The sequence below is a fragment of the Acomys russatus genome, chromosome 1 (assembly GCF_903995435.1).
Source record: "Acomys russatus chromosome 1, mAcoRus1.1, whole genome shotgun sequence".
Lineage (NCBI taxonomy): Eukaryota > Metazoa > Chordata > Mammalia > Rodentia > Muridae > Acomys > Acomys russatus.
The window spans coordinates 9536407-9563175 of NC_067137.1; the positions used below are offsets into that span (position 1 = coordinate 9536407).

A 26769-nucleotide genomic window follows, 5' to 3' on the forward strand; every position below is an offset into this window, starting at 1 on the left:
GCCCACTTCCTTGTCCTGCCCTTAGCCTTCTTTCTCACTCCCTTGCCCTCCCTGGGGTTGCCACATGCCTACACTAAGGAGTCAGTCTTGATCTATGATCCTGGTGTCAGAGACTTTGTTTGAACAGTCCCTCCTCTCTGCCTATCCCACAGACAGCCAGAGGTCAACACTTTCATTCGCCTCTGCTCACTGCGGGCTGAGCAGCTCTTGCTTCAGGTCTAGTGCAGTATCTGCTGTCACACTGCACATTCTCCACAAGCAACATGACAGTGTGGTTCAGGGTTCTGACTGTTCTCATGTGCTCACTAACAGGAGCATTGCTCTAAAACAGATTCCTGCCTTCTTAAAGCCTTGCAGTAAGATTGAAATGATTTGCTCTTTTTCATTACATTGATTAATGCCAGTTTGCAGTAGCAAGTAGCAGAACTAGGAGGAGTAAGTCTAGTGTATCTGCAGTTGGCAACATTGGTTCATTTATTCATAAACTCAACAGAAATTTACTGAGAATACTGAGGCACTAAAGTAGGAGGGAGAATTGGACAGAGTTTTTGTCACCTGAGGTGTCTTGTGCTATGATATTTCTTGTCTCTTTTTGTTCTGATTTTTTCCATCCTAATTAGTGGTAAATAATAATTAGCAAATGTTTATGGTAGAATAGGATCTTCCACATAATACCCCATTTAATCATCAAGACAATAGTGTGAGTTTGCTGATGCTATTACTATCATCTAAAGGGGAGGCATGGAAATACACCCTAGGTCATATTGCTAGTGTGGGCTAGGCCTGGGTTTGAGCCCAGCTGGCCTGACTCCTGAGCCCGTTTGCCTTGGGTTTCCTAGTTCCTCACCCAACAACAGGCTCTCCCACCTACCTATTTCTGATGTTCTATCTGTGAAACACGACAAGCTAGTTCTCACTGTGCCAAAGGTAACCTACATCTTTATCTAACAGTTGTTTGGGCTTGTCTTGTTTTTTTGGATGTTTCTCCTTTGAGGCATGGCATTGGCAGTGATCTCATTTTCCAATCTGAAATCAGCACTAAAGGAAGAAAAATGTGCAGTTAAGCCCACATGCTTGTGACAAGTTGCTAAATAAAACTGGCTCAGCTGAAGGTCTGAGATTCTTGAGAAATACTGAGACTTTATTACAAAAGAAATTTTCCTTGTTATAGGGTCATTACATACTTGCAAGTGTCTTGCCAAAGAACAAGTGTGGCTTGAGGCTGAGATGCATATAGTCCTAATGAGATTATTTCTGGGCTGCTATTCATGAATGCTTTCTTTTTTAAAGATTTATTAATTTAATGTATGAATGCGCATATACACTTGTGTGCCAGAAGAGGACATCAGATCACGTTATTATTGTGAGCCACCATGTGGTTGCTGAGAATTGAACTCAGGACCTTTGGAAGAGCAACCAGTACTCTTAACCACTGAGCCATTCATCTCTCCAGCCCCCATAAATGCTTTCAAAACGATTACAAAGTTTCCCCTCTGACTCAAGTGTGTGATCTTGGGTTTATGCACACTGTTAAAACTTTATATAATTTTGGAAGGGCTTTGGGGTTGCAAGAGTGAAAGAAAACCAGTAGTGACATTGCATTTACCTAAAGACTTGCAGTTTACAAAGTACTCTTATAGATACTAATTTGTTTATTTTTCTTTTACTATCTCAGTACACATTCCCATGTTTTCTTAAGTGACAGTCCTAAACCTCCTCAGGAAAAGGCGAGTGTAGATGAACTGAGTTTAAATGGGTTGCATTGCTCCAAGGTGCATCTAGGGATCTCGAGTAATGATCTTGAGGGGCCCTAACAGTAGCAGCTGGTTCATGTAAAACCTGTGAAGTGGGTTTAAATCCCCTTTTCTTGTCAGTTTTATGTTTTCTTTTTTTCTATTACATATACATTTATATTATTACACATATATACAGTAAACTACCTACAGCAAGAAGAACCATGAAACCATCAGGAATTATATAAATGTTACATTCACAGTGTTTTGGCTATTTGTGTTTGGCAACCTTGAGGAAAACATCTTTCTTATCTTGATGCATCTAAAATTCTGAATGAAAATCAATATCATCATATCTCAGTTTTATGTTTCTATGTACTGAGTTCTACTCCTGTACTGAGTTCCACTTCTGTCCTCTACTGGCTGAATTCAATTCACTCTAAATGATCTCAAGACCATAGTTTGGTTCCTTCGCCTACCCACCCCCATCGCCCGTCATCTCATGTGCATGCATACACCATGCAGAGCACCAGCAAGAGGCTGCTGTGTCTAAAAGGCGCTGCCATGTAAGCAAGCCTGTTCAGTTTTGATCACTGCAGCTGTACTGGAAAAGGCCATGTGTTCTGTACAAACCATGGAAATATATCCAGACAGCCAAGAAAAAGCTGAGTTGTTACTGAAAGATGTTTCACACAGACAAGAAAATAATTTATAAACAGTGAGCAGGAAATATTTTGAAAACACTAAGAGTCTTTTGGGCGGTTCTTGTGCGTGGTGGATGAGTGGTATTAGCTTCTTTCTTACTGGGCTGTTTATTCATTTTTCACCAATAAGAATCATTATTTCCTACAAAAACAAGATTTAAGCCGGCCATTGGTGGCACACACCTTTAATTTTGGCACTAGGGAGGCAGAAGCAGGCAGATCTCTGAGTTCGAGGCCAGCCTGGTCTACAGAGTGAGTCCAGGACAGCCCAAGCTACACAGAGAAACCTTCTCGAAAACAAAACTGAATTTAAGGTATAGCCTCATTTGAGTGTGAGCAAAATAATAAAAAATTACAAAATCAATTTGATGCTAATTATAACCCATATAAATATAATTAAAGGAAACATTTAAAGAAATGGAATTCTTGCTGGGTGTGGTGGTGTATGCCTTCAATCCTAGTACTTGGGAGTCAGAGGCAGGTAGATCTCTGAGGCCAGCCAGGCTACATAGTGAGTTTCAGACTAGTAGAGCTACATAGTGAAACCATGTCTCCGACGGGGGGATTGGCGAGAGAGGGATTTGCATTCTGCTGTCTGGTTGATTGTCCTTAAAGTGGTAACTTTAGAATGTCATGACCACATAGAAGTCTCCATTGTAACCCAGCCCTCAGTGCAGCTTCTTCATGCCCTTCTTTCCTAAGGCGCTGATGTCACAAGGGCACTGGATATGAACTTAGAGAGCTCCATGGGATTGCACACAGCCTGACAAAGGTAGCTGGTGCTCGGGTTTAGAAGCCCGAGGTTGTGAATTCTAGAATGTGTGGCTGCCCTGACTCAACCTTAGATAAATATTCCTGAATTCTGAGTAAGATGGGGAATCCAAAGTCCTGTTTTTTTTTTTGAGTCCTCCCATAACCAGACCATGGAACAAGCTGAGTTTGGAGGGCAGTAAGAGAACAGTCTGATACCAACTACTTACTATTCCTGTAACCGTCCTGTTTCCCTTAGAAGTGATGCTATTGGACATGCCACTAAACTGCTGCAGACCCCAGCAAGAACTGACTTACTCTGAGGGAGGTGGACACCTATAGGAAGTCATTTTAGTGTTCTTAAGCAGTGCCTACAGCCCTGCGCATAGTCTTAGATGCTGCCTTCATCTTGAGTCTTGAGGGTTCAGAGGCAGACCTTCATTCACTTAGTATATAGTTTTGTTTGGCTTTGTTTGACAGCGGGTATGGGTTGAGAGCCACACAAGCCTGACCCCTGTCTTCCATTAGACCATGTGAGGAGACCCACGGCAGTGCTGGAGGTCCTGGGGGACCAGCCAGAAGATCTCAGCCAGCTGGAACCACAGGCTTCGAGGCTTTGTGTTCATTTCACCCCGTCCCCTTCTGGATAGGCTTCTGGATGTCCTTCCCCCGCAGCTTGAGGCCAGTGGCTCTCTCTATTTTGCCCAAAACCTGCTTAATCGGAATGGCCCGCCCACTTTCATTGTCTGCAGTGACTTACAGCTTTTAATTGATTTTCGTGGCCAAGTCCTTCTGCGTCAAGCGTTTGCTGAGTCACTTCGCCCACCTGTAGGGTCACCTTGCCATGGAGCAGCTCCTTTGTCTCCGGGTCAGGCTTGGCTGTGTGGATGGAATGCTGCTTGTTCTGGCCAGCAGTCCAGTTCTTAGATGTCTCCACCTCTTCTCATCTTTGAGCTGCTAAGATGGCCTGCTTAAACTTGGCCTGTGTGGCGGTGGGGCCCTTCTCGCTCAGCACCATCAAGGTGTCCCAGTCACTCTCGGCCATGGCGCGGCAGGGGGCAGTGGTCTGTCTCGTGCTCTTGCAGTTGCTTGAGACCCCTAGTATATAGTCTTGATTTGTTCTAGAACAGTGAGAGGCAGGCTACACTTCAGTCGTTAGCCACAGTGTAAGTTAGCTTAATTTTCAATTTTAACAAGACAACTAGAAGGCATTGGCAGAAGATGCAGAATGAGGAAAAGAAAGTATGCACGCACACTTGTGGTCTGATAGAGGGCCACCACGCCTCTCCCACCAGAACTGGTTCCCATGCTTCCAGAGGCCTCCCGTTTTCCGTTTGCCTCTCTCCTGTCAGAACTCACGGGAGGCCTTTTTACAGCTTTGACTCTTCCTCACCCTTTAGAGATGTAGTTCTATTTCCTTTTCAAGATGAAAGCTTGTCCCTCCCCCAAATAGTTCCAGGCAGCAGGACACAGTGAATCCTTGTAGATAAAAGACCTTGCTGATAAAATGCCAGATAGTTATCAGAAAGCAAGTGAAGGAGTCAAGTCTCTGCCATTAATTACCTCCTTGCAGCTTTGTTTATATCCTGTTCGTGCGGGCCGTGTTTTCCTTGGACAGTTTCTTGTCTGCTCTGAACTGCAGTCTGAAGTTTGTAAAATTTCCAAAGGTCAGGGAATAGTGGGTTCCTTCTTTCCAGAAGGGCTTAATGGAAAGGAAGAGAAGATCAAAGCTTCTATCTTCCATCTGAAAAGAAAGGGACAAATACTTGTTTGGACATTAATCCCGTACCTCAAGTAGGCAGACCCCAATGTGCTTTGGTTCTGAATCCTAGCCAGGAGGTTGCCTGGAAATAGAATAGCATTTCTATCTGAAGCCATGAATATCAAGCAGTGACAAATTGGGTATCCAAACATTGAGGCCAGTGGCCAGCTGAGTCTAAAATAAAACTGCCCTGTAAACAAACTTGACAGCATTGATACATGTATTTAAAAATGGCTGGGCTGGGTGTGGTGACATGTGCCTTATGTCCCAGCACTTGGGAGTAAAGGCAGATGGATCTTTGAGTTTGATGCCAGCATGGTCTACATAGTAAGTTCCAGACTAGCTAGGACTACATAGTGAAATGGCTAAACTGATAAATTTAATGTTTTTGGTATTTTATCACAAGAAATAAGTAGTGCCTGCTTCTGGAGAGTTCTACTACTTTGGCACACAGTGGGAAATACAATGAGATAGGGCTCTGTGGTCTGCCTTAATATGGATGTGACTACTATTCATATAAGGAACTATTTAGGCTTTTAAGTACTATAGGACTCTGGATAGTGGACACTTGAAGGAACACAAGGAGTGACAAGAATATTTTGCTACTATGATATTAGATCAGTGTTTCTCAGTCTTTCTAATGCTTCATTCAACCTTTTGATACAGTTCTTCTTGTTGTAGTGACTCCCCCACCCAATAAATTATTTTCCTTGCTAGTTCATAACTATAATTTTGATTCTGTTATGAATCATAATGTAAATATTTTTGAAGATACAGGGGCCGAGACCAGCAGGCTGAGAACCTCTGCATTAGATGTATTAAGAAGTTGGGACTGTAAGAACCTATTCCCTTTAAAAGGATTGTTTAAGCCATGGTAGCCACTGTCCTACAGATAAACCGAGAGAGAGAGAGAACTTCCTAAGTTCTCTCAAATGTTGTCTGTCTTCATGGTTGGAAGAGCAGTGTCCATCGCTCTAACTATGGAACAGTGGCAGTGACATGCTTCATGACAGCTGTGGGACCTGGCAACTATTAAGTGATCAAATATACATGTCTTGACTATTAATAAATGAAATTTGAATCTGATCTTAGGTTGTCTTGATAGGTCTGTCTGTACCAGAACTTACCTTTGTTAATAAGTAATACAACTGCAAACTGATTGAACCAGGCCCCTGTCAGCTTCGCAAGTGTTAAGGACTTCTAAGGACTAGACGTATTTTTCTTAAAAAAAAAAAAAAAAACTCAAACCCTATAAATCCTATAAACATGTTATCTGGTGATAATAGGTACAGTATGAATTTTATGAAGGGAGAAAGGGATGGAAAGAAATAATTTTTATTCTAAATAAGTAAACACTTGCTCTTTTTAACCTTGAAAACTATATTTCCCTGTGAGGCAAGGTCTTACTATGTAGCCTTGGCTGGTATGGACTCACCATGCCTGATGGAAACCTTATATTTTAAACTGTAACGAAAAGATAACTCTTGTATCCTCCATGTATGTGTCTCTTACTCTGGCCCCTGGTCTCTGTCTTTATTTGAAGGCAACCAGGTGGTCACTGGGATTTTAGCAGTATTTTTCTCATATTTAAATGGAATATTTTCCTAAGAAGAGGCTAGAAAACATTAGAGACTTGAGAAGAAGTTGAGAGAGAGAGAGAACATGCACACACTTTAAATAAAAACCAGTAGAAATAAGTTCTGACCTTCTCACATGTAAGAATGAGAAGGGAGAATTGTTTGTTTGTTTGAACAGTGTTTTGCAATATAGCCTAGGCTGGCCTAAACCTTGTATAATCCAAGCAGCCTAAGTGACCTAAAACTTGCAAGCTTCCTGTCTCCTCTCATTGAGTGCTAGAGTTATAGGTGTGTGCTACCACAAAGGCTCAAAAAGTATATTCTGTATGAAACACAGACTTAGTTAGAAATAACACAATTGGTTAAGACAGTCTGGTGTAAATGATACTTTTTTTTTTTAAGTGGGTTTCTTTGCTTTCTTTTTGACTAATGGTTTTTGTCAGGATAACTATTGGGAAAATAAATGAAGTGCTTTGAAGTATATGAGGGAGTGAATAGAGAGCATTTCTGTGCCTTGTACAACCTGGTGATACAGATTGTAAACTGGTGACGCCACATTCCACCAGCTAATGCAGCCAAAGCCATCGTAATGTATTGATGAGATCATGAAAATGAGTGGAGGTGCTTTGTTTTCTTCTGAAATGTTATATTTATTAGGCTTCTGCCCAAAGCTCATCAGGGCTGGGTTTCCTACTTTAGTTTTAATCTGCAGTTAACAGTTATGTCCTTGGCAGAATTGAAGAATGACCCCTAGATTCTACACATATTTTACTTTATGTATTTTTTTAGACAAAAAAGCTAGCAAATAAATGATATGCATGAAGTTACCCTGATTAATTGATTGAACTAGAGTAGCAATAAAGAGTATTATTTTTAAGAACTTTCCCTTTTTTTGTTTACATTCATGAGTATGTCTTCTGCAAAGACTTACTAAAACAACATCTTATTGAAATCAGTAGTGGGCATCAGCAGTGATGTTTTTCTAGTGCTATATGGTCGCACATACCTGGATATCTTAGGGGTTATGACCAGTGTTTTTTATTGACATGTTCCCCCATCTTAAAAGACAGTCACCATGAAATTAATGTATTAAGCCAAAGTCACGGTCAGGAAAGGACTTGTGGGTAATATGATTCTCCTGATAATTAGTCGCCTAATTAAATACTAGAGTGCTTTAATGATACAGGGATGTAGCATACTTCTGAACAAAGATACTACTGCTGAGATTGTAACTTGTAACACTAGTATGCCTTTTATTTCTGCCAGGTCGTGCACATGTGTAATCAGTTTTGCTTCATCTTTGGACTTTAACAGCAATCTGCATTGTGTATTCATTTAAAATATATTAATAGGATGTTGATCTGGGTTCTATTTGTCCAGAATTTATGATGATTTGAATTATTAGGAGCTGAAAATTAGTTTTCACTATGGTACAAGTCAAGTTTTTGGCTGTTCAAAGCTCAAGCTGGAGAGAAACATCTATTTTAATCTTAATAATCAACATGGAAAATTATCCTAAATGCAGATGAGTTCATTAAAGCTGACCCATCAAAATCACTTAGTTGAGTAGTCTTTAAATAACATGTATTTAAAAGTAACAATTTAATTGATTTTCATTTGTAAAATTTTATTCAATACTGAGGTTGTAAAAATACCTTAGATACTCCAGAGTGGCATGTACCTGTAGTGTCAGTATTGGGAGACTGACACAGGAGGGTCACATGCGTGAGGCTAAGACAAGTTCCTCACGTTCAAGAACCTGTCTCAGAGACAAGCAAGAAACAAGAAGCTAATCCCGCAGAGCTGGGCCACTTAGTGTGGCTGTAGAATAAAGCTAGCAGGTCTGAGTCTCAGCTGCTCTGTTTACTTCCTCTGTGAATTTGGACTGGTTGATCTTTCTGAGCTTCCCCATGCAAGATCGAGAACATTGTCCTAAAATGTTTTGGTTTTGTCTTTTAGTTCTTGTATGATTGTTAGCCTTTAGTATTGAATTTATTTATTTATTTATCTATCTATTTATTTATTTATTTTTGAGTTATACAAGGGAAAGTTAATTCTGATCAAAAAATAGGAATTTTTACTAGGCTTGTTTAATCTGGGAGGAAAAACAAGGGAAAGCAAGATAGAATTATAATGTTACTTTTGTAATGTATATGAGAAGATTTTGTTTCTTGTTTGGTTGGTTGGTTGGTGGCTGGTTGTTTTCAAGACAAGGTCTCACTATGCACTTCTGGCTGTCCTGGAACTCGCTCTGTACTCCGCCTGCCTCTGCTTCCCAAGTGCTGAGGTTAAAGGCCAATGAAAGATATTCTTTAAAAACAACTTAAGATCTGACTGATGTAAACTACACATGTTCAAAGTGTGCAATTTGACAAGTGTTTATGCATATTAAGCTACCACCACTATAAAGGTAATGCACATATCTATCATCCTTTATAATCTTTACCCAACACCCCTCCCCAAACATCTGGCAGTGGCTGCTTTGTTCTCTGTCACTGTAGATTTTTTAAAATTTACATTTTCTAGAGTTTTATAGTATGGTAGTGTATACATTCTACTTTGGCATTTCACCCGGGTATTTTGAGATTCAGCCATGTTGTAAAGTAGAATTCTCCCCTTGCCTTTTTTTTTTTTTTTTTTTTTTTTTTTTTTTTTGTTTTTTGAGACAGGGTTTCTCTGGGTAGCCTTGGCTGTCCTGGAACTCTGTTTGTAGACCAGGCTGGCCTCAAACTCACAGCGATAGATTGCCTCTGCCTCCCAAGTGCTGGGATTAAAGGATCTTGGCCTAGAATTCTCTTATTGATCTACCACAATTTGTTTACTTCCTTAACTATTGATGGGCATTTATTACACATAAAAATTTAGCTATTGCAGATCAGTTGCTAGGAACTTCCATTCTTGTCTTTGTATGGATATTAGCTTTCATTTCTCTATATTAAATACATGAGAGTGAAACGGAAGGAAGGGCTGTATGCTTGCTTTGCTTTTAAGAAACTGATACCTTGTTTTTTACAGTGACTGAACCTTTCTCATTCACACTAGCCAAGTGTAATGTCCCCAGCTGTTCTGTGGTCTGGTGCACACTTCACATACTCAGGTTTTTGGTTTTGCTTTTTTACTTATTTGTTTTTATTCTGCTGTGTATGAGTGTTTTTCCTGCTTGTATGTATTACACCACATGTGTGCCTATTGTTCTTGGAGGCCAGGAGAAAGTGACAGATACCCTAGAACTAGAGTTACAGATGATGGTAAGTTGTCATGTCTGTGCTAGAAACCCAGCTGGGGTCCTCTGCAAGAACAGCCAGTGCACCTAACCACTGAGCCTTCTCTCCAGCCTCAGGCAGCTCAGTCATTTCCATTGAGTATTTCTACTAAGTGTGTAGTGGTAGATCATTATTATAAAGTATATTAATAATTCCTATTATCTTCCCCAGTGTTTACTTATCACATATAACATTGGGTTACATAAACCCTTTTTCATACAAGCATATAATGTACTTTGAGTTTCCCAAATAACTGAACATCTTCCTCATCTTGATCATCTTCACATGTGTTCACTTCCTGCCTCCTTTGCTGAAGTGTCTCCTCAGAGCGTTGACTCAGTTTTTTATTGAGTTGTTCATTTTCTTCTTCTAAATATATTCTGGATACTTGTTTTGTAGGCATAAATTAATTTATTTCCCTGACATGTAGAACTAGAAAAATAACACTAGATTGCAGCAAGAAAGAATCTAATTATACAAAAGGAAGTGCTTTTGACTGCTGTACTACTGTAGCCTAGGTATGGATTTGGGACCAAGCAAAAGCAGTGTAAAGCGTTTCCTGGGTGCTTGTTAAGAGCTGGCAGCAGCCCCTCACAGTGCGCAGGTCTGCAGAGATGTGGCTCGGCCCGTAGCTGAGAAAGGGCGCCTCATTGAGACGAGTCTGCTCCTAACGTCTCAGTATGCTTTCCTGTTTTGTACCATTTTTCTAGGCCAAAAATAGTGTGACTGTTTGGAATTTTTCAAGCGTTTTCTGTTTTTTAAAGATTCATTCTTTGTGATTTTGGTTTGACTTATTGCTAGGAAATTAAAGGAAGGTTATTTAGGGCCATTAATTAGCTTTAGCAGGCAGAAACTGCAACCTCTGCAGGGCAGGAACCATATTAACAGAAATGCTCCCCTCTCTCTTCCAGCAGTAGTGTTTAGTTGGCATTGTGGGGCAGGCTCATTTAGCTTTCTGCTGAAGCAAGATAATTAGCAGATTCTAGAGAATCCAGATGATTAAAGGTCGTGGGCTTGTTGTGGCGTTGGGAAGAGTGAGGGGTGCTGTAATGACAGGATTCCAATAGAGCTCATGAAGGGCTTTCCTGTGTAGAAAACACTGGTCATTTGTTTCCAACTCTGACAGAGGCCCAGGCTAAAGAAAATCAGCTCTGAATGTAGAAAAGTTGAGGGAGGTTAGTGTTAACCATAATGTTTTTATTATCAGCATCAATATTGTTATGAGATTAAGCAATGAAACAAGTAGAGAGAGATCCTAAAAATAACTTAAAATAAAAGGGATAGTAATCCTGCAAGAAGTTTAAATGCCCATTGATTTATAGGATTTTGCTATTGGAGAGTACTTGAGAAGTAATTTCTAATATTTTTTTTACAGATGAGGATGTGAAAGGGCATTGTGTAACTTGTCTATGTGCCTCATAGCTGGTGAAGATATTCTTATTTTAATTTGTATGTTTCAAGTGTCATCTTATTTATGGCACCAAACAAGCATTGTCGCTGTTTGTCTTCACTAAAATAGTCACTTAAATGCATGTGTTATCTTTTCCTAAGTCTTGAAGTTCTGCTAATGTACAGACTTGTCATTATAAAGGTTAACAGCATTTTGAAATATGTTAATATACATAAACAAATACAGCACTTTGAATGATTAGATGATTTGATCTGAGGTGTTTTGTAACGATAGAGAACAGCAGAAGACATTGCCATGGCCTTTGTGTAACCTGTCCCATATTCATATATGTTCTTCATAAAACCATTGGTTGGCCTGGCCTGCAAAGTTTACAGTTTGGTGACTGGCTTTGGTTCAAAGTCCTGTGACTAATTTGCTTTCCTTAAGGGTAGAGCATTGTGAAGCCTTTTTTTTTTTTGAAGCGCTAGTTAGAGCAGGAGGAAATACATTTAGGCCAACAGTTTACTATGAATGAGATCTGCAAATGGGAGTTCCAATCATTGGAATTAATGGCATAAATTGCTTCTTAAGGATTCCACACCCATGATCATAACAGAAGGAAGTTAGCACAAGGCATTTTATTTGGTTGTGGTTAGATTTATTTGGTAACTCATTGTTTTGTACATGTTCCCACTAGTCTGTCTGTGGTGAAAAACATATATATTCACATAATGCTGCTTGAAGACTTATCTGAGTAGTGAAAATAGGATAAAGATCTGGGGAGATGGCCTAGTCAGGGCTGGGGAGGCAGAGACAGAGAGACAGAGAATCCCTGGGGTTTGCTAGCCAGCCCTTCCAGCTGAATTCTTGACCCTCAATGAAAGATTCTTTCTCAGAAAACAAAGTAGACAGCACCTTATGCTAACTCCTGTCTTCCATAGGCACATTCATCCACATGTATGATGAAAACCCCCACATACATCACACACACATACACACACACACACACACACACACACACACACACACACCTGAAAGTACCTAGATTACCTGCCTCCAACCTTTTGCTTTCCTTGGATTTCTGCATAGGCATTGGAATCTTTCAGAAACATTACTAATTCTTGTTATAAGAGAAATTAATATTTACTTTTTTTTTCCAAGACAGGGTTTCTTTGTGCTACTCTGGCTGTCTTGGAACTCACTCTGTAGACCATGCTGGCCTTGCATTCACAGATCCGCCTGCCTCTGCCTCCTGTTGCCTGGCTTTCTTTTTTTTTTTTTTTTTCTGTTTATATTTAAAAGTATTTAAACTATCACTGTGTAGAGCACTCAATGCCTAGGTTGAATTGATTTTATTAGTTTGAGGCAAAAGGGATTTTTGTTTCAGACTATGTTTTAAGTTATTACAACTAGATTTATTAATCAAAATAGGAGCTATTATGATCAACACAAAGTTTGTTAATACGTTTGTTTATCCTGTAGCACAAAACTCTTGGCTTTAGTATTTGATAAACTCTTAGAAAGCACTTTCTGCATTGTGCTGGCTACGGACGTACGAAAAGTTGTCAAGATCTTGGAAGAAATGGTAGTTGGTTGGCAAGAAGTCAGGTGAAGCAAAACTTTGTAGACAGTTTATTCAACCTTTGAAGCACTGGTTCTGTGATACGTAGTCAGGGTTGTTGGGGAAGAGTCAGGCTCTTCTATTGGTCGTACTGGCTGCAGCAGCTGCACTCTCCAGCACATCTCCTCTGCTTGCTGGTACCCTTCTTGGATGGAAGGGTTTCTCAGGGATGTAGAACACTGTGGTGGCTCAGCCTGGCAGCAGACCACCTATCAGTGATCATGACTTCCTGTGTGTGATTTGCTTGGGAAAGTGCTTTGGATCAGCTTCATTTTCCAGCCACAGAGCTGGATGTCACTAGTTATCATATACAGTCTACTTTTAATCACTGTTACTCCACAAAATGACATCAGCAATTTTTTTTTTTTAATTTTTTTGGTCAGCTCATATGGCATTCACTTACTGAGATCTCACCTTTCCAATTTGCTTGAAATGACAGACAAACATTGGATGGTCCATGTTGAGTTCTTTGACAACTTCTCATGTAGTTGTGAGCCAACTTCCATGACTGCAGTCAGCTGGTCATCATCAACTTCTGAGGGCAAGCTGTGCTCCTTATCTTTAAGGCTGTCCATTCTTATGCAGAATGTCTAGAACCGTCAATCACTGTGTGCTCACTTGGAGTTTCTGGGCTAGGTTCACTGTTGACAGTGAGAGCTGTCTCTACCATTCATTTTGAATTCTAATAAAATCTCTCATTTGCTTTCTGCTTAACATCTTTTCCATAGTATAAAATAAACATAAAACAAGTATAAATTAATAAATTATTAGTTTTAAAAAGCAAGAAATGTCCATTAAATGTTGTAAAATTTACTACTGCTTTGTGAAGCACAGTTATTAAGAGTGTATTCCTATATCACACAGCAAATTTTACATTGTAAAAACTAGTCACTTTTGTACTTACCTAATAATAATATCTTTTCAGATATTTGTAATAGGTACTCAGAAAGTGAAGTCGGTCCAAGATGTTTATTAGGCATTCATGATGTCTCTAGCAAGTCATGGGCTAGTTTTAGGGTACTTTGGATATTGGAATTACTTTTAATGTGTTAATTTACCAGTAGGGAACTATTAGGTTTAGGAATGTTTGAAAAAGAATTTTTTAATGGCAATAAACACAGTTCTTTCTAAGCCTTCTCCCAGGTACATGCTAGGGTTACAAACAAGAGGATAAACTCTCAGTACCTTTCTGTAGTTTCTTTAATGTATCACCCACTCCCCCATGACCTGAAAAGTCATTCACTAAAAACACAGAACCACTCTGTGGTGCAAGTTCCAAGTGTTTTAAGTCACTTTGAGAACTAGAACTCCGGGCACCCAAAAGAGAGCCAGCCTGCTTAGCAGTCTTCCACACCTGTCCGCTCCCTGCAAGAAAGAGAGACACCCTGAGACCAGGTGCTGTATGTGGAACCCCTGCTACAGAGTCCGCAGGCGCCGCCTTCTGTCATGGAAGCCTTTGCCTCTGAGAGGACTGTGCAGCTCGTCGGTTCAGTCTGTAGACTCTGCACCCCCAGCTCCTCTGCAGAGCTCATCCCAGCCTGTGAGCCTCCAAGGTAGAGCTGCAAATGCTTTTCCAGCTCTTGTGGGTAGGGACACTAGACCGTGGCACAGCTCATTGCTCCAGTTCAGAGCTAACTCCCAGGTGGACTGGAGGGATGAAGGCTCATGTTAGATCTTTATGCATTCACAGCACTTCATTTTTCATTTGGGTAGGGACTGAAATTAATTATTTTTCTTAAATCTCTATCTAGGTCTTTATGTGAACATTCTTATAAAGCATTCTTCCTAAGTTGGGAAAGTTATCACTAAGGGAGACTCCATTGCAGTAGTCCAGAGAAAAATCTTCTTCCCATCTGGCTAAAACATTTTATTGGAATCTCAAGAATTTAGTTTCAAATTGCATTTATTACTGGCAAAAGATGATAAATGATTTAAATGAAATTTCAGATGAAATATGAAAATTATATTTCATCTGTATTTTGATAAGAGCAGGAAATCAGATTAGCATTTAAAAGTCATGCATCCCTTCATTATTGAAGAAATAATTGTAATTCCAAATAATGAAAATCACTGTCCCAAGAGCTTTTTGGGCATATATACCACACAGTTTGACTTTCATTCTTCTTTTGGGAAAACTCATGCACTTCATTGCCCAGCGGTGACAGAAATGGTTTGCAGGCTAGCAGCCATCACGTTACCTCTGCGGTCATGTGTCCTTGGCACATGATGTGGCTGGTACAGCTGAAGAGGTGTGCAGTTGCCATTTTAACTTAAAGTTAGCAGCCTGAGGCATGTGAAACTGGGTAAAGCCTGGTAACTGAGCAGTGGAATGCAGGTGACTGCATAATCATGCATCTCCTAAGGCCAGGCTTGGGCCTACATTGACCTTATCCCAAGTGAATACATTACAGTTTTCTGATGTTAGTTATGTTGTGGCTTATTATTGTCAGAGTTTCTTCATAAGGTTGATATATCAATCACTGTTAGTTTGCCAAGAGCTGCCCAGTAGATAAGTTAAACTGAACATTTTACCTGCAGATACATATTTTTTGTTGTTGGTTTTGTTTGGTTGGTTTTTTGAGACAGTATTTCTCTGTGTAGCCTTGGCTGTCTTGAACTCACTGTGTAGACAGACCATGCTGGCCTCAAACTCACAGAGATCCACCTACACCGAGTGCTGGGATTATAGGCGTGCCTCACCATGCCCAGCTCCCAGATACATATTTTTTGTTTTGTTTTGCTCATTAGTCCTGGAATGTAGTTTTTAGCTTAGCAAGTATCTATCGTTCTTATTCCTCTCTCATTAACCCAAAGGAAAGGTATTTTGTTTGTTTGTTTTTCAATTTAACTTCAAAATTCCTGATCCATTTATATCTGATATATTTGAATGGAGAAACTCAAGATGAACTGAGTTGAGGGAGTGAGTAAGTTCTGGTGTTACGTTCTAGCTAGCAGTGTGAGTGGTCAGGAAAAAGCCAGTTCAGTTAGCAGTAGATCCTTTGATGAATTAGAAGCAGGTTTAGGGGATCTTGGAAGAACAAGCAGAGAATCTGGTAACTGAGACCATCATTGAATGCTTTGAATATGTGAAGATACATTCACAAATCTACATTTTCAAATTTACTAGATGTGATGTAAACTTTAAGTATTTTTCTCTTTTATACATGCACACATACCAACCCAGGACTATTTTTCTGAAGGCAAGATTTGGAACAGCATGCAATGGAACACATTTTTGGTATAATAGCAATGGAGTGAACAGAACATACATTTGAGCCCTGGGCATGAAGAATAAAGGTGGAAGAGTAGAGTCAGTTGGCCCAGAGAAACATAAGCATCCCTCTCTCCTTCGCAGCTTATTTGGATGGAGAGTGGAGAGTGGACCTTTGTGAGCACATGAAGTGTGTTTGGTACAGGCAAAGCTCTGTTTCCTGTTTTGACACAGAGAACAGTGGAGAAAAACAGAGCCTTTACTCATTTGCAGAGACGTTAGGTTTTCAGATGATTCTATCTAGCAGATTATAATAACTGATCCCACTGCCTGGTAGGGACTGTGCTTTACGTTCATTAGCTCATTAGAGCTCTCAGTAGCCTTAAGAAGTAAGTAAAATCTAGAAATTTACTGGCTTTCCCTAAGAGCCACACTAGTGAATGATAGTACTTGAATCTACACAGAGGCATGCTAGATTCCAGAACATGCTCTTAATTCCTGTCCTGTATGTCCCAAGTTGCTACTGTCAATGTCATTTTAGTGTAGTAGACAAGATAGTGGCCAGGGGTTGCCATGGGAAGAAAGGGTAAATGAGATGCATCTCATGTACTGACACAGACACTTGTTATAACCGCTTGGGGACAAAAGCAAATGGTTCTGACCAGAGGCGGTGCAGCAAGGTTTGACAAAAGAGCTCATAACCTGTTTGAATTCAGATGAAGAGATGCTCGCCAAGGGTTCCAGGGTCAAAACACATTCCAGCGGCATTACAAATGAAGTAGTGGTGAAGCTTTGTTTTACAGTGTAACTGGGAGCCTACTGTTCCTTCCCTAGCCTTCAGAGATACCCTGGAAAGTAAGATTGTCTTGGCCATTAATGGGTACCATTTCTTCTAGACCAGATAGCCAAGCTGTAAGGAAAGCAGATGACAGTTGCTCCATGACTTGGGGGGTGGAGGACAGTGTTCCTGTGACAAATACAAAATTTACTGTTCAAGGCAGAATGAAAACCCACCTGTGTGATTTTTCTGTTTAATAGCCCTTTGGTTCTTGTTTGTTTGTTTATTTGTTTGTTTTGGAGACCGGGTTTCTCTGTGTAGCCCTGGCTGTCCTAGAACTTACTCTGTAGACCAGGCTGGCCTGGAACACAAAGAGATCCACCTACCTCTTCCTCCCTGAGAGGTAGGATTAAAGGCGTGTGCCACCAACCATCAGGCCTAAGTTTTTGTAAGATATTTTACAACTGTCAAAACAAACCTGCAAATGTATTTTTCCTTAGTGTTTGTATATGTGTGTATACACATGTACATATATGTTAATTTAAGTGTGATCTAATTTCCTGCTTATATAGTTTACACTAGAAGATTGTGAAATTACTTTTGGTTATTACTTTATGGTGAATGTTATTAAATTTTACTTTACAAATTGCCATCTTTAACAATTGCATTGGTCTAACGTTTTTCAAATTACATTTAATTAGTAGGGGGGGGCGGTTGGGTACATGCATGTCACACAGCACATGTGTGGAAGTCAGAGGACATGTTGTGAGACTTAGTTCTTTCCTTCTACTGTGCAAATCTCAGAGGTCAAGCCTTGTAACTTGATATGTAGAGCAGGCTGGCTCTGCATAATGATCTGCCTGCCTCTTCCTCCCAGGTTGTTGGGATTAAAAGCATGCACTACTTTTGGAGGATAGTGTTAGTTCTGCTTGTTAACTACGTGGTTATGGTATGGGGTTAGTAAGTACCTAAAGCTGGGTACAGAAAGCAGAACTTTCTGGCATTTTTTCCACTTTTAATTCTTTGCCCTGTATAGATAGATGCCAGATTCTTTTGGGGAAATCATCATTTGGAAAAAGTCAGGAGCAGAAAGCAGGCCAGTCTTTAGTGTATGGTTGTTGCTAATTGGAAACTAAATATCTGTAACCATGTCAGAGTTATTTGTATTTGAAAGGAAAAATTTATGTACAAGAGCCCTTTCGGTAACATGAAACACTATAACACAGGCTGTGAGTTGAGTAGGGATAGACTGGGAAGCATCAGAACAGTGGCTGTGCAGAGTGTGCTAATTAGATTGTAAAGCATTTTCAGAATACTTTCTTTTCTTTGTTGAATGAAGTTTTCTGCCTCCATAGGCCAAAACAAACATTTCACTGTGTCTGTTAATTACAGATTAAACATTTGATCATTTTAAAGAAAAATAAGTGAGAAAATGGGTGAGTTGTCACAACCTAATTAAAGCCCAGAAGGAATTCACTGACTACCTGCTGAAGCCTTGGCTGTCTTCCTCCTCTGTGCCACCTAATGGCACTTTCTCCAGTCTCTGTCATGCACTGATGGGTGGACTTTGTTTTCAATCAACTTCTACTCTTTCTCTCCTCTTTTGTTATCATTTGTGCACATGCATATGCATGTGCTCACATGTAGGCCGTGTGTGTGTGTGTGTGTGTGTGTGTGTGTGTGTGTGTGTGTGTGTGTGTGTGTGTAAGTTAGAGGACAGCTCGATGGGGTTGATTTTTGTCTTTACATGAGTTTCAGGCATCAAACTCAGACCACCAGGCACGTGTGGAACTACCTTAAGGGAGCCACCTCTCTGGCCCCAGAAATTGTATCTATTTTTATTCTCGTATATTATAAACATTTCTACCCATGATTCTGCCCCTCTGCATCTTACATTTCCATGGTCATGGCCCCAACAGACTATATCCAAATTGTTCTTATAATACTGTTTGCTTTTGCGGAAAGTTAAGAGGCCATCTCTTTGTCAAATAAAACCTACTGTCTTCTGATCTTTTGCCTTAGCATCTAAGATAGCTCTGCAAATTGAGTTGCTTTTGTGACTGGATGAAATATCATGAAGTCTAGAGAAGTCTAGCAAAGAATTTACTATACTGAGACTTCGCCAGATTGAATTTCTCCCTTATTATCTGTGTTGTGTCTACAAATGCTTTCTGCTTCACAGTCTCACTCACCAAAGTAGCCTCTCAGGAGCTAAGTGTTTACAAAGTCAAGAGGCCCATCCATAGATGCCCTGCCTTTCCAGTGCTCTGTGTAGCATCACAAAATACTGCTTGTCCATGGCTGTCCCTTACGTAACTCCCACTCTCTGGATGTGAGTCAGCGCAACGGTGAGGATTTGGAGCCTGGGGTTCATGTCTTGCCCTCTTAATAGGAACCTCATACCCTGTTGCCTGCCATTTGGGATGCTCCTCGGTATGGCCTGTCCCATCAGTTCCTTAGCCTTCATGTCAGTACCTGAGTCATCAAAACACACCACCTGTCTCTTGAGCATTTCTCCCTTTACTTTATATACTACTGTTCTTAGCCAGGGCAGCTTTTTGATTTTTGTTTTTCTTGGCCAACTAGAACCATACTTTCCTGACTCTCAGTCTTTCTCTTCTCACTTGTTGTAGCTATAGCGTCAAGTTGTTTATTTACCATTTTCCATATACTGCCTTGGTTTTGCTCCTCATTTCAAATGTGCGTCTCATCTTTCCAACCAGCATATAGGCTGCTCAGAGGTCTCACTTTTAAGGCACTTACCTTAGTACTTTCCACTCTTCATAGGTGTCCGATTAATATACATATATGTGTGTGTGTGTCCTATATGTAATATATATTAATATATATATAGTTTTGTTTTTTGAGACAGGGTTTCTCTGTGCAGCCTTGGTTGTCCTGGACTCACTTTGTAGACCAGGCTGGCCTCGAACTCACAGAGATCCACCTGCCTCTGCCTGAAGAGTGCTGGGATTACAGGCATGTCATCACTAAGGAGCAAGCCATTTTTGCTGTTACCTGTTATTATCTTTTGTTCCTTGGATAGAATTATATATGCTAGTGTTATTTTAAAGCAATGTAAACCATGAAATACTGATGCAAAGAAAAACATCATTTGAAGAAGGAAAAAATATGAATAGTCATTTGGAATGAGGTACTGATTCTGTAAAAAAAAAAAACAAAAAACAAAAATTCAGGTGTGGAAACAAGCACTGAGTGATATTATGTTTTTATTTTTCCCCAGGTGTGGTCACTCACCTATTTACCGCTCCCGAGAAATGGCAGCTCGTGCATTGGTTCCCTTCATTACGATAGACCAAATGCCAAGTACCCTCCATGCTCTGCTGGACTCTCTCCCCAACAGCACTGACCAGTGTTTCCGACAAAACCATATTCATGGGACACTTCTGCAAGTAAGTGGAATGAGTCGGTCTGACTTTCATAGACACCGTAAGATGAACTGTTAATTCTCGTATATTCTTAGCAGGTGAAGAATAATGCCGGCTTTTGATACACAGGCTTTTAAGTTTATCTGAAGTGTATCTGTATAACTTACTCATTTCTGCTTCTTAAAGACTAGATATCTCCCAGATAGTATTTCATGCAACTCAGGTATGAACCAGTATACACTGATTTAGCAGATTACCGTGTGCATTAAATTCTCCAACATGCTTTTCCATCAAGTATTTCTATAGAACATTCTGGACCATTTCTTGTTCAAGGTTGTGATGGTTTGAAATGAGAAATGTCCCCCAGAGTGTTGGATATTCAAATGCCTGGTCCTTAGCTGGTAGCACTGTTTAGGAAGGTGTAGAAGTTGTGGCTTTGTTGGAGGAAGTGTGTTACTGATGGCAGGCTTTGAGAGTTTAAAAGACTCACACCATTTCCAGTTTGTTCTCTATGCTTCCTGCTTGTGTTTCAAAATGCAAACCCTCAGCTTCCTGTTTCTGCCACCATGCCATCACTCTGCCGTCAAGGACTCTTAACTCGCTGGAATTGTTAACCCAAATAAAGTCTTCTACAAGTTGCTTTGGTCAAATTTTATCACAGCAACGGAAAACCAAGCTATCTTGCTGGCCTTTGTTTTAAATAAATATAGAATTTTATTATTCTTTTTACTTAAGCGCAACAAATGAATGAGAACTCATTGCAACCATCCTTTTAAAACTGTAACCTGGGAATGGGTATCACATGACTGTTGCGGATGCTCACCTGGGCATGCGTGAGGATGGATTTAAACTTCAGGTCAAGTTACTAGATTATAACCAGAATGAGAGTTGGCCTGGAGATCCCAGGGCATATTGTAAACCTGAAGTCTACACTACTGGCATGGGAGGCAGTGTGTGAGGCAGTGTGTGAAATGGTTCACAGTATGGCATTCCAGAGATGAACTGCCTGGTTCTCATCAGATATCCATCCTGCCCTGTGATGAAAACTAATCCCCGTAGGTGAAATGTAAGGTAGAGCTGTGTTTTTAATCTTTGCTCCTTGGTTGTTTATATGTTCAGCAAAGACTTACTGAATGCCGCTATATGCTGTTGTGTCATAGAACAGCAGCTAAGTCATTTCTGGCCTGAACAACATAAAGAACAAAGAGCAGGTAATCCCAAAGGTGCATGTTAAGTCTGGGTGACACATGGCAGGGCCATCCGATTTGAGTTGGAGAAATCAGGCAAGTACCACAGAGCAGGTAGTAGTTACACAGAGGCTGAAAGCAGTCAGTCAAGCATGGTGAAGGAGTGTCGAGTACAGGGAGATCATCGTAAAGTGGAGGAGAGCGCAGCACACCTGGAAACTGTAACTTTTGAGTCAGACTGAAACTCCACCTCAGTGGTTCTCAGGATTTTACACTTGAAATTAAAGACAGCCCCAAGCAGGTTTTACTTTTCAGTATTTAATTTGACAATAAAAATGAGGTAATATCAAGTCCTAAGAACTAAAAGCACGTACTGCTTTATCGCCAGGGAGGACCCCTCACACCCCTGTAGACCCTGGCAAACTCACCTGCACATAATAAAGGAAATGTAGAGCAAATTGTCATCTTGATCTTGTGGGCGCTGTCTCCCCTTCCTTGTGCCAGGGTCTCAGAGCTTAGATCATCTGCTCTGTGTTATGTGTATTACAGGTTTTCGTAGTTTCTTTTGTTGGATGGGGAGAAGTGTTTGAGGGCAGGGATTCACTCATGCAATGACACCCAGATGGCTGTCTGTCATCGGACAGTCCCAGATCTTCTCACCTTCCTCATTGTTTGAGAGGATCTGTCTTGTCTTTTTGCTGTGTACAGCAGGGTTCTGGCCTGTAAGCTTGCAGAGGTTATTTCTTCTTCACTTCAGGTTGTAGCTCTGGATTTACCTTGGACTGGATATTCACTTTGAATGGCACTTTTATCCGCAGAACCATCTCTCCAGCCTCATGTGGTTCTTATTCTAAAGTCTTAATCGCTAACACCCTTTGGGTCCTCACTTCATTCCTGTGGTAAAGAGAGGCAGGCACAGGTTGGCCTTGAGGACAGGCCATAAAGGCCCAAAGATCAGCATTGCCTTAGTCAAACAAGTTAGAGCTCTCTTTTTCCTTTCTTTTTTTCTTTCTTTTTTCTTTTCTTTTCTTATGTTATAGAGGCTTATTAAGTGAGCATGGGGGAAGAAGGAAAGGGGGAGGGGTACCCCAGAGAGAGGGAGAGAGGGGGAGAGAGAGAGAAGAGTAAAGTAAGGGGGAGTAGAGCCTTTTTTTTTTTTTTAAATAAAGACAATCTCACAGCATTTATTGTCACCTGATAATAACATAAGGGCCAGTAAAACAATATGATTAAATGTTTCAGACCATGCTCTCAGCAGAAGACACCATTTTGGAGCAGAGGCATATTATCTCCTTTAGCATGATCTGACCCAGGTGTCTTCTTGACTTTATTTTAGAATGAATCTCTTCTGCATCATGTAGTATGGGGTTCATTGCTCATCAACGGCAGTAACGCAGCCCTCTGTCTTCACGTCACTTGCCCATCCTGAGTCTGATACGTATTTTGCAAGTTCCTGAAGATGAGTTGATGGGCGGCATTGCCACCTTCTGCACCTTCTGGCCTGGCCGAGATGTGCCGTAATGGAAGTCACAGAGACCGCACAAGTAGAAAGGCCGCCTCGGAAAGCCAAAGTTAGATCTTTTGGCCCCAACTCTGCTGCTGTTTCAAAGGAAACAGACTAGTGACAAGGGAATGAGCAAAACAGAATCTTGAAGATGCAGCTGTATATACAGGGAGTAGGGCTGCCCAGAGCAGCAAAGATTGCAGCCGCGAGGCAGCAGAGCTTCAGAAGCAGGGTTGGTGGAGCCACTCCTCCTTTTCTTCCCACTTGTGCAGGTGGCTCTCTTCAAGGAGACCCCAGCCTTCCTCTGTGGCAGTCCCTGACTGCTGCACCCTCTGCCCAGCAGCCGCACATGAGTTTGCACTCTGTGTGGGCTACCTCTCCTGTTCTCAGGTATACTCTGTTGACTATCATGTGAAACTCTGGACTAACAAAAAGCCTCCAATTCTGGATTTGTACAGCTGTGGCTCTTATTCCTAAGTGGATGGAAGGCTTTACTGGGGGAGGGGAGGCATAGAGTGGGTGCTGGGTATTCCCTGTGTTGGTCTGACAGTCCTGTGTTAATTAAAGCTGCTTCACCCTGCTTGAAAAGGAAGTCAAAGGAGTTGGAGCCCTCTGGTCTCTCTGGACTGTTGACTGTGGCTCTTCCGGGAGAACATCTAAAGGGTTAAGACAGAGAGGGGTCTTTATGCGTAGGTTCTTCTACACATGAAGCTACCTTTGAAGCCAGTAACTACTTGCATTTGGAAAAGAGATATTAGGGACATGAGGGGTGATAGTCTCCATGGGACCATCACAGCCAGCTAAGTAAATACAGAACTGTTAGCTTTTCAAGAGCAGGAAATCATTTTGTAATCAGAAAACAAATTCTTTCACAGAACATTTTCTTGAATTATACATATGGCTTCTTTGAAGATGTTTACATAAACATATCAATGCAGTGTGTTCTTTAGTATACCTTAAAGACAACAATCTGTGATGCCTGACTTTCCAGTCTGGGGAGACTCAGATCACAGGCATGCAGAACAAGGACATGGGGCTCATTTCCTAGCCACTTCACGGCCAGAGGTTCAGAACCCCAGCGCTGCAGTGGGTGGAAGTGCTGCACATTAGGAAAGGCGAGGGTGTACAGCAGGTTCTAAAGAGCCCAGAGTAAATGACATTAAATCTCAATAAGGAACAGATAAAAGCCATGGATATTACCTCATTTGGGAGCAACACTGGCAGGGTCACTCGTGTTTCAAGTAGAATTAACTGTCTGCTTTTATTGCCAGAATTCGTCCTGTTGGGAACATAACGTTATTACTAGGTTACTTATCACTCCTAAGAAGTTGCAGTGGCATGAGAAAGGCCTCTTGTTAAGACCGAGTTTGGCCAAGAACCCTGAGGAAAGCTTTGTTTTGATTCTTGTGTATTTAACTAACATCTTGATGTTCCTTAGAGAAGCCTACCGCATCTGAGGGGAGAGTTTTGAGTGTGGGGTTTGTTCATCCACCATGTCTTGGTCATGCTTCCGGTTGTATATATAAAAGATGAAAAAAAAAGTTCTTTCAAAAGTATACTGCTTAAATATTGTAGTTTGTTAGAAAGTGAGAAAAACCATTTGTGTAATTACCTGAATATTCTATACAAGTTTTTTCTTCAATCTAAATATCACTCAAGTGCCCCCATCACTTGGTGTGAGGGCACAAGCTACATTGCCTACTAATTGACATCAATTCTTTTTCTGTTTTAACAGGACATGTCAAACTCTGAACTTATTTTATTTTATTTTATTTTATTTCTCCCCAGTTTGGAAACTTGATTTCTCCACTTTGAGAATTCTGAGCTTTAAAAAAAGGGAAAAGAAAAGAATTGTCTTTCCTGCCTGTGGAGCTCAGTGACATGCTGCCTACTTGTGCAGTGCAGCATCTTAGCCAGAGGAAGGCTTCAGATGGCCTAGGTGGTCAGCTTAATTTTCATGGCAGTAAAAGTAACATTTGGAGCAAAATAATAGGACAGGCCCCTTCCCTGCTTTACTCCCTCCTGCTCAGTTGAGCTAACCCGGAAAGGTCACTTGTATGGAACCACAAAGGTAGTCAGGAGAGATGCACTTCCCTCTCCAACCCATGTGCTTTTTCTCTTTATACTGTGCTTCCTCCCTGGTAGTTGATGGGAGTAACAGCTTTTCATGACTAGGCAAATTAGACCAAGAGGCCATCTCTTTTCTGCTTTTATCTGTCACCAGGTGGTTGGTTTCCTTAAAGTCAGTGTGTTGTGATTGATCAGCATTAGAAACAAAGTGAGACCACCAGCATTCTAGAGATTGTCATGGAAAGTACTAAAACCCAGAGAGCATACACTGGGAAAGACATATTGCGCCTTTGGTCCCTCCACGCATCTCTTTCCATTTCTGTAGCTGGAGCAGCAGGACTCTCCCGGTCTGTAGCTAAGTGACAGTAACCACAGCCTGTCATCCTTAAACCATGGGCTTGAGCAAGCATAGGACTTGTGGACCTAGGGAAGGGTGGGGCCACGGTGAGGTAGTGAAGAGTGAGTTTAATTCAGCAAGCACGGCGTGCCTGCCCTCTCGTAGGGGCTGCTGCAGTACTGGCCCTCTCCCTCCCGATGCACGGTGCTCCAGGGCCACTGCTCCCTGAGCTCCCTGTGGACAGGGACAGTGAGTGAGTGAAGCTGGGGTGGAAAGCACACAGCCAGGTGGCTGTGGCCATGAAGACGAGAGAAATGAGGCCCTTTATGCTTGACAAGATCTCCACACAGATGGGAGCAGCAGAGTGGGACTGACTTGCCAAGGACAGCTTGGGGACTGAAAGAGAGGATGGTCTTGGAATCACTTTCTTGAAAAGCAGAACCTAGAAAGAAGTAAAGGTGAACCAGTTCCCTAATTATGTAAAGCAGCTGTTGTTTGGGGAACAGGGATCAGACACACCCTTCAGTGCTTGCCCCAGACCCCAGCACTAGAAGACAGTAGAAAATCTGGGATAGAGACAGCCCTTCACTAATATGTTGCATCAGTACTTATAATTGAATATAATTTAAAAGTTATTTCCGTCTTTTAAAAGGATACCCATAATAGACAGTCTGTGCTTCAAGAATTTTAATATCTTTTCCATATTTCTCAACATGCAAAATTGTGAAACATAAAATGTTCAATTTGTCCAGAAATGGAATAATACTTAATGGAACTCATTTGGTGACCTGTATCCATTGTTTATTTTATGCTAAGAAAAATACAATTTTAGATGGAAAAACAAAAGTACAAAATGATGACGTTGTAAGTGCTAAGTGGATTGCTTGCCAGTGTGTTCTGTCACCAGAATGAGTCAGACTTCACTAAAGACACTCCTATTTATGACGGCTAGTCATGTTTGCTCTTCCCTCTTGAGGATCTGTGCTCCAGTAAAAGGAGACCATGTAAGTGGCAAAGGAGTTCCCCAGTCCAAAAGGGCTGTGGCAGAGTTTCTCCCATGGTGTGACTGTAGTTCTCAGAGAGAGCTGGAGACTCTCTAAGTGGTCACCTGCAGCTGGGAGTAGCAGCATCTGCTTTAACCCAGGGGGCAAAAACAATTAGTTTCTGTTACCTTGATGTGAAAAGCACTTGGTGGCACTGGGCTCTTTCAAAAAGTTAAAACCTAGCCCTTGTTAAAACTTACCTTTGGCGATATATTGCTTTCTGGATAAAAGCGCCCCCAAAGTCATTTTTAATTAAAATACTACTTTGGAGGATAAATTAATCCTTTCCTTATAAACAGTCAAAAGTTTTTATTTGGTGTGTGTTACTTAGCGAGCCTTCTCGAAGTGTTGGAGATGTCTCCCAGCTGCCAGGTTCCAAAGCAATGGCTGTCATGCATGGTCTTTGTTCCCCTAGCAGTGCCCTGCTGTGGCTTTGTAATGCTCTGAAGG

General features: G+C 41.1%; 1 protein-coding gene and 1 pseudogene across 1 annotated transcript in view; one reads left to right on the forward strand and one right to left on the reverse strand.

The window, feature by feature from the left end:
- The window catches only part of Thada (THADA armadillo repeat containing), a 282053-nt gene that overhangs the window by 137382 nt on the left and 117902 nt on the right, over window positions 1–26769 (forward strand). The window contains exon 29 of the mRNA XM_051161396.1: window positions 20034–20202. Coding sequence (XP_051017353.1) covers window positions 20034–20202 — 169 coding nt within the window. The remainder of the gene's footprint in view (window positions 1–20033; window positions 20203–26769) is intronic.
- LOC127202582 (endothelial differentiation-related factor 1-like) lies at window positions 3628–4232 on the reverse strand (annotated as a pseudogene).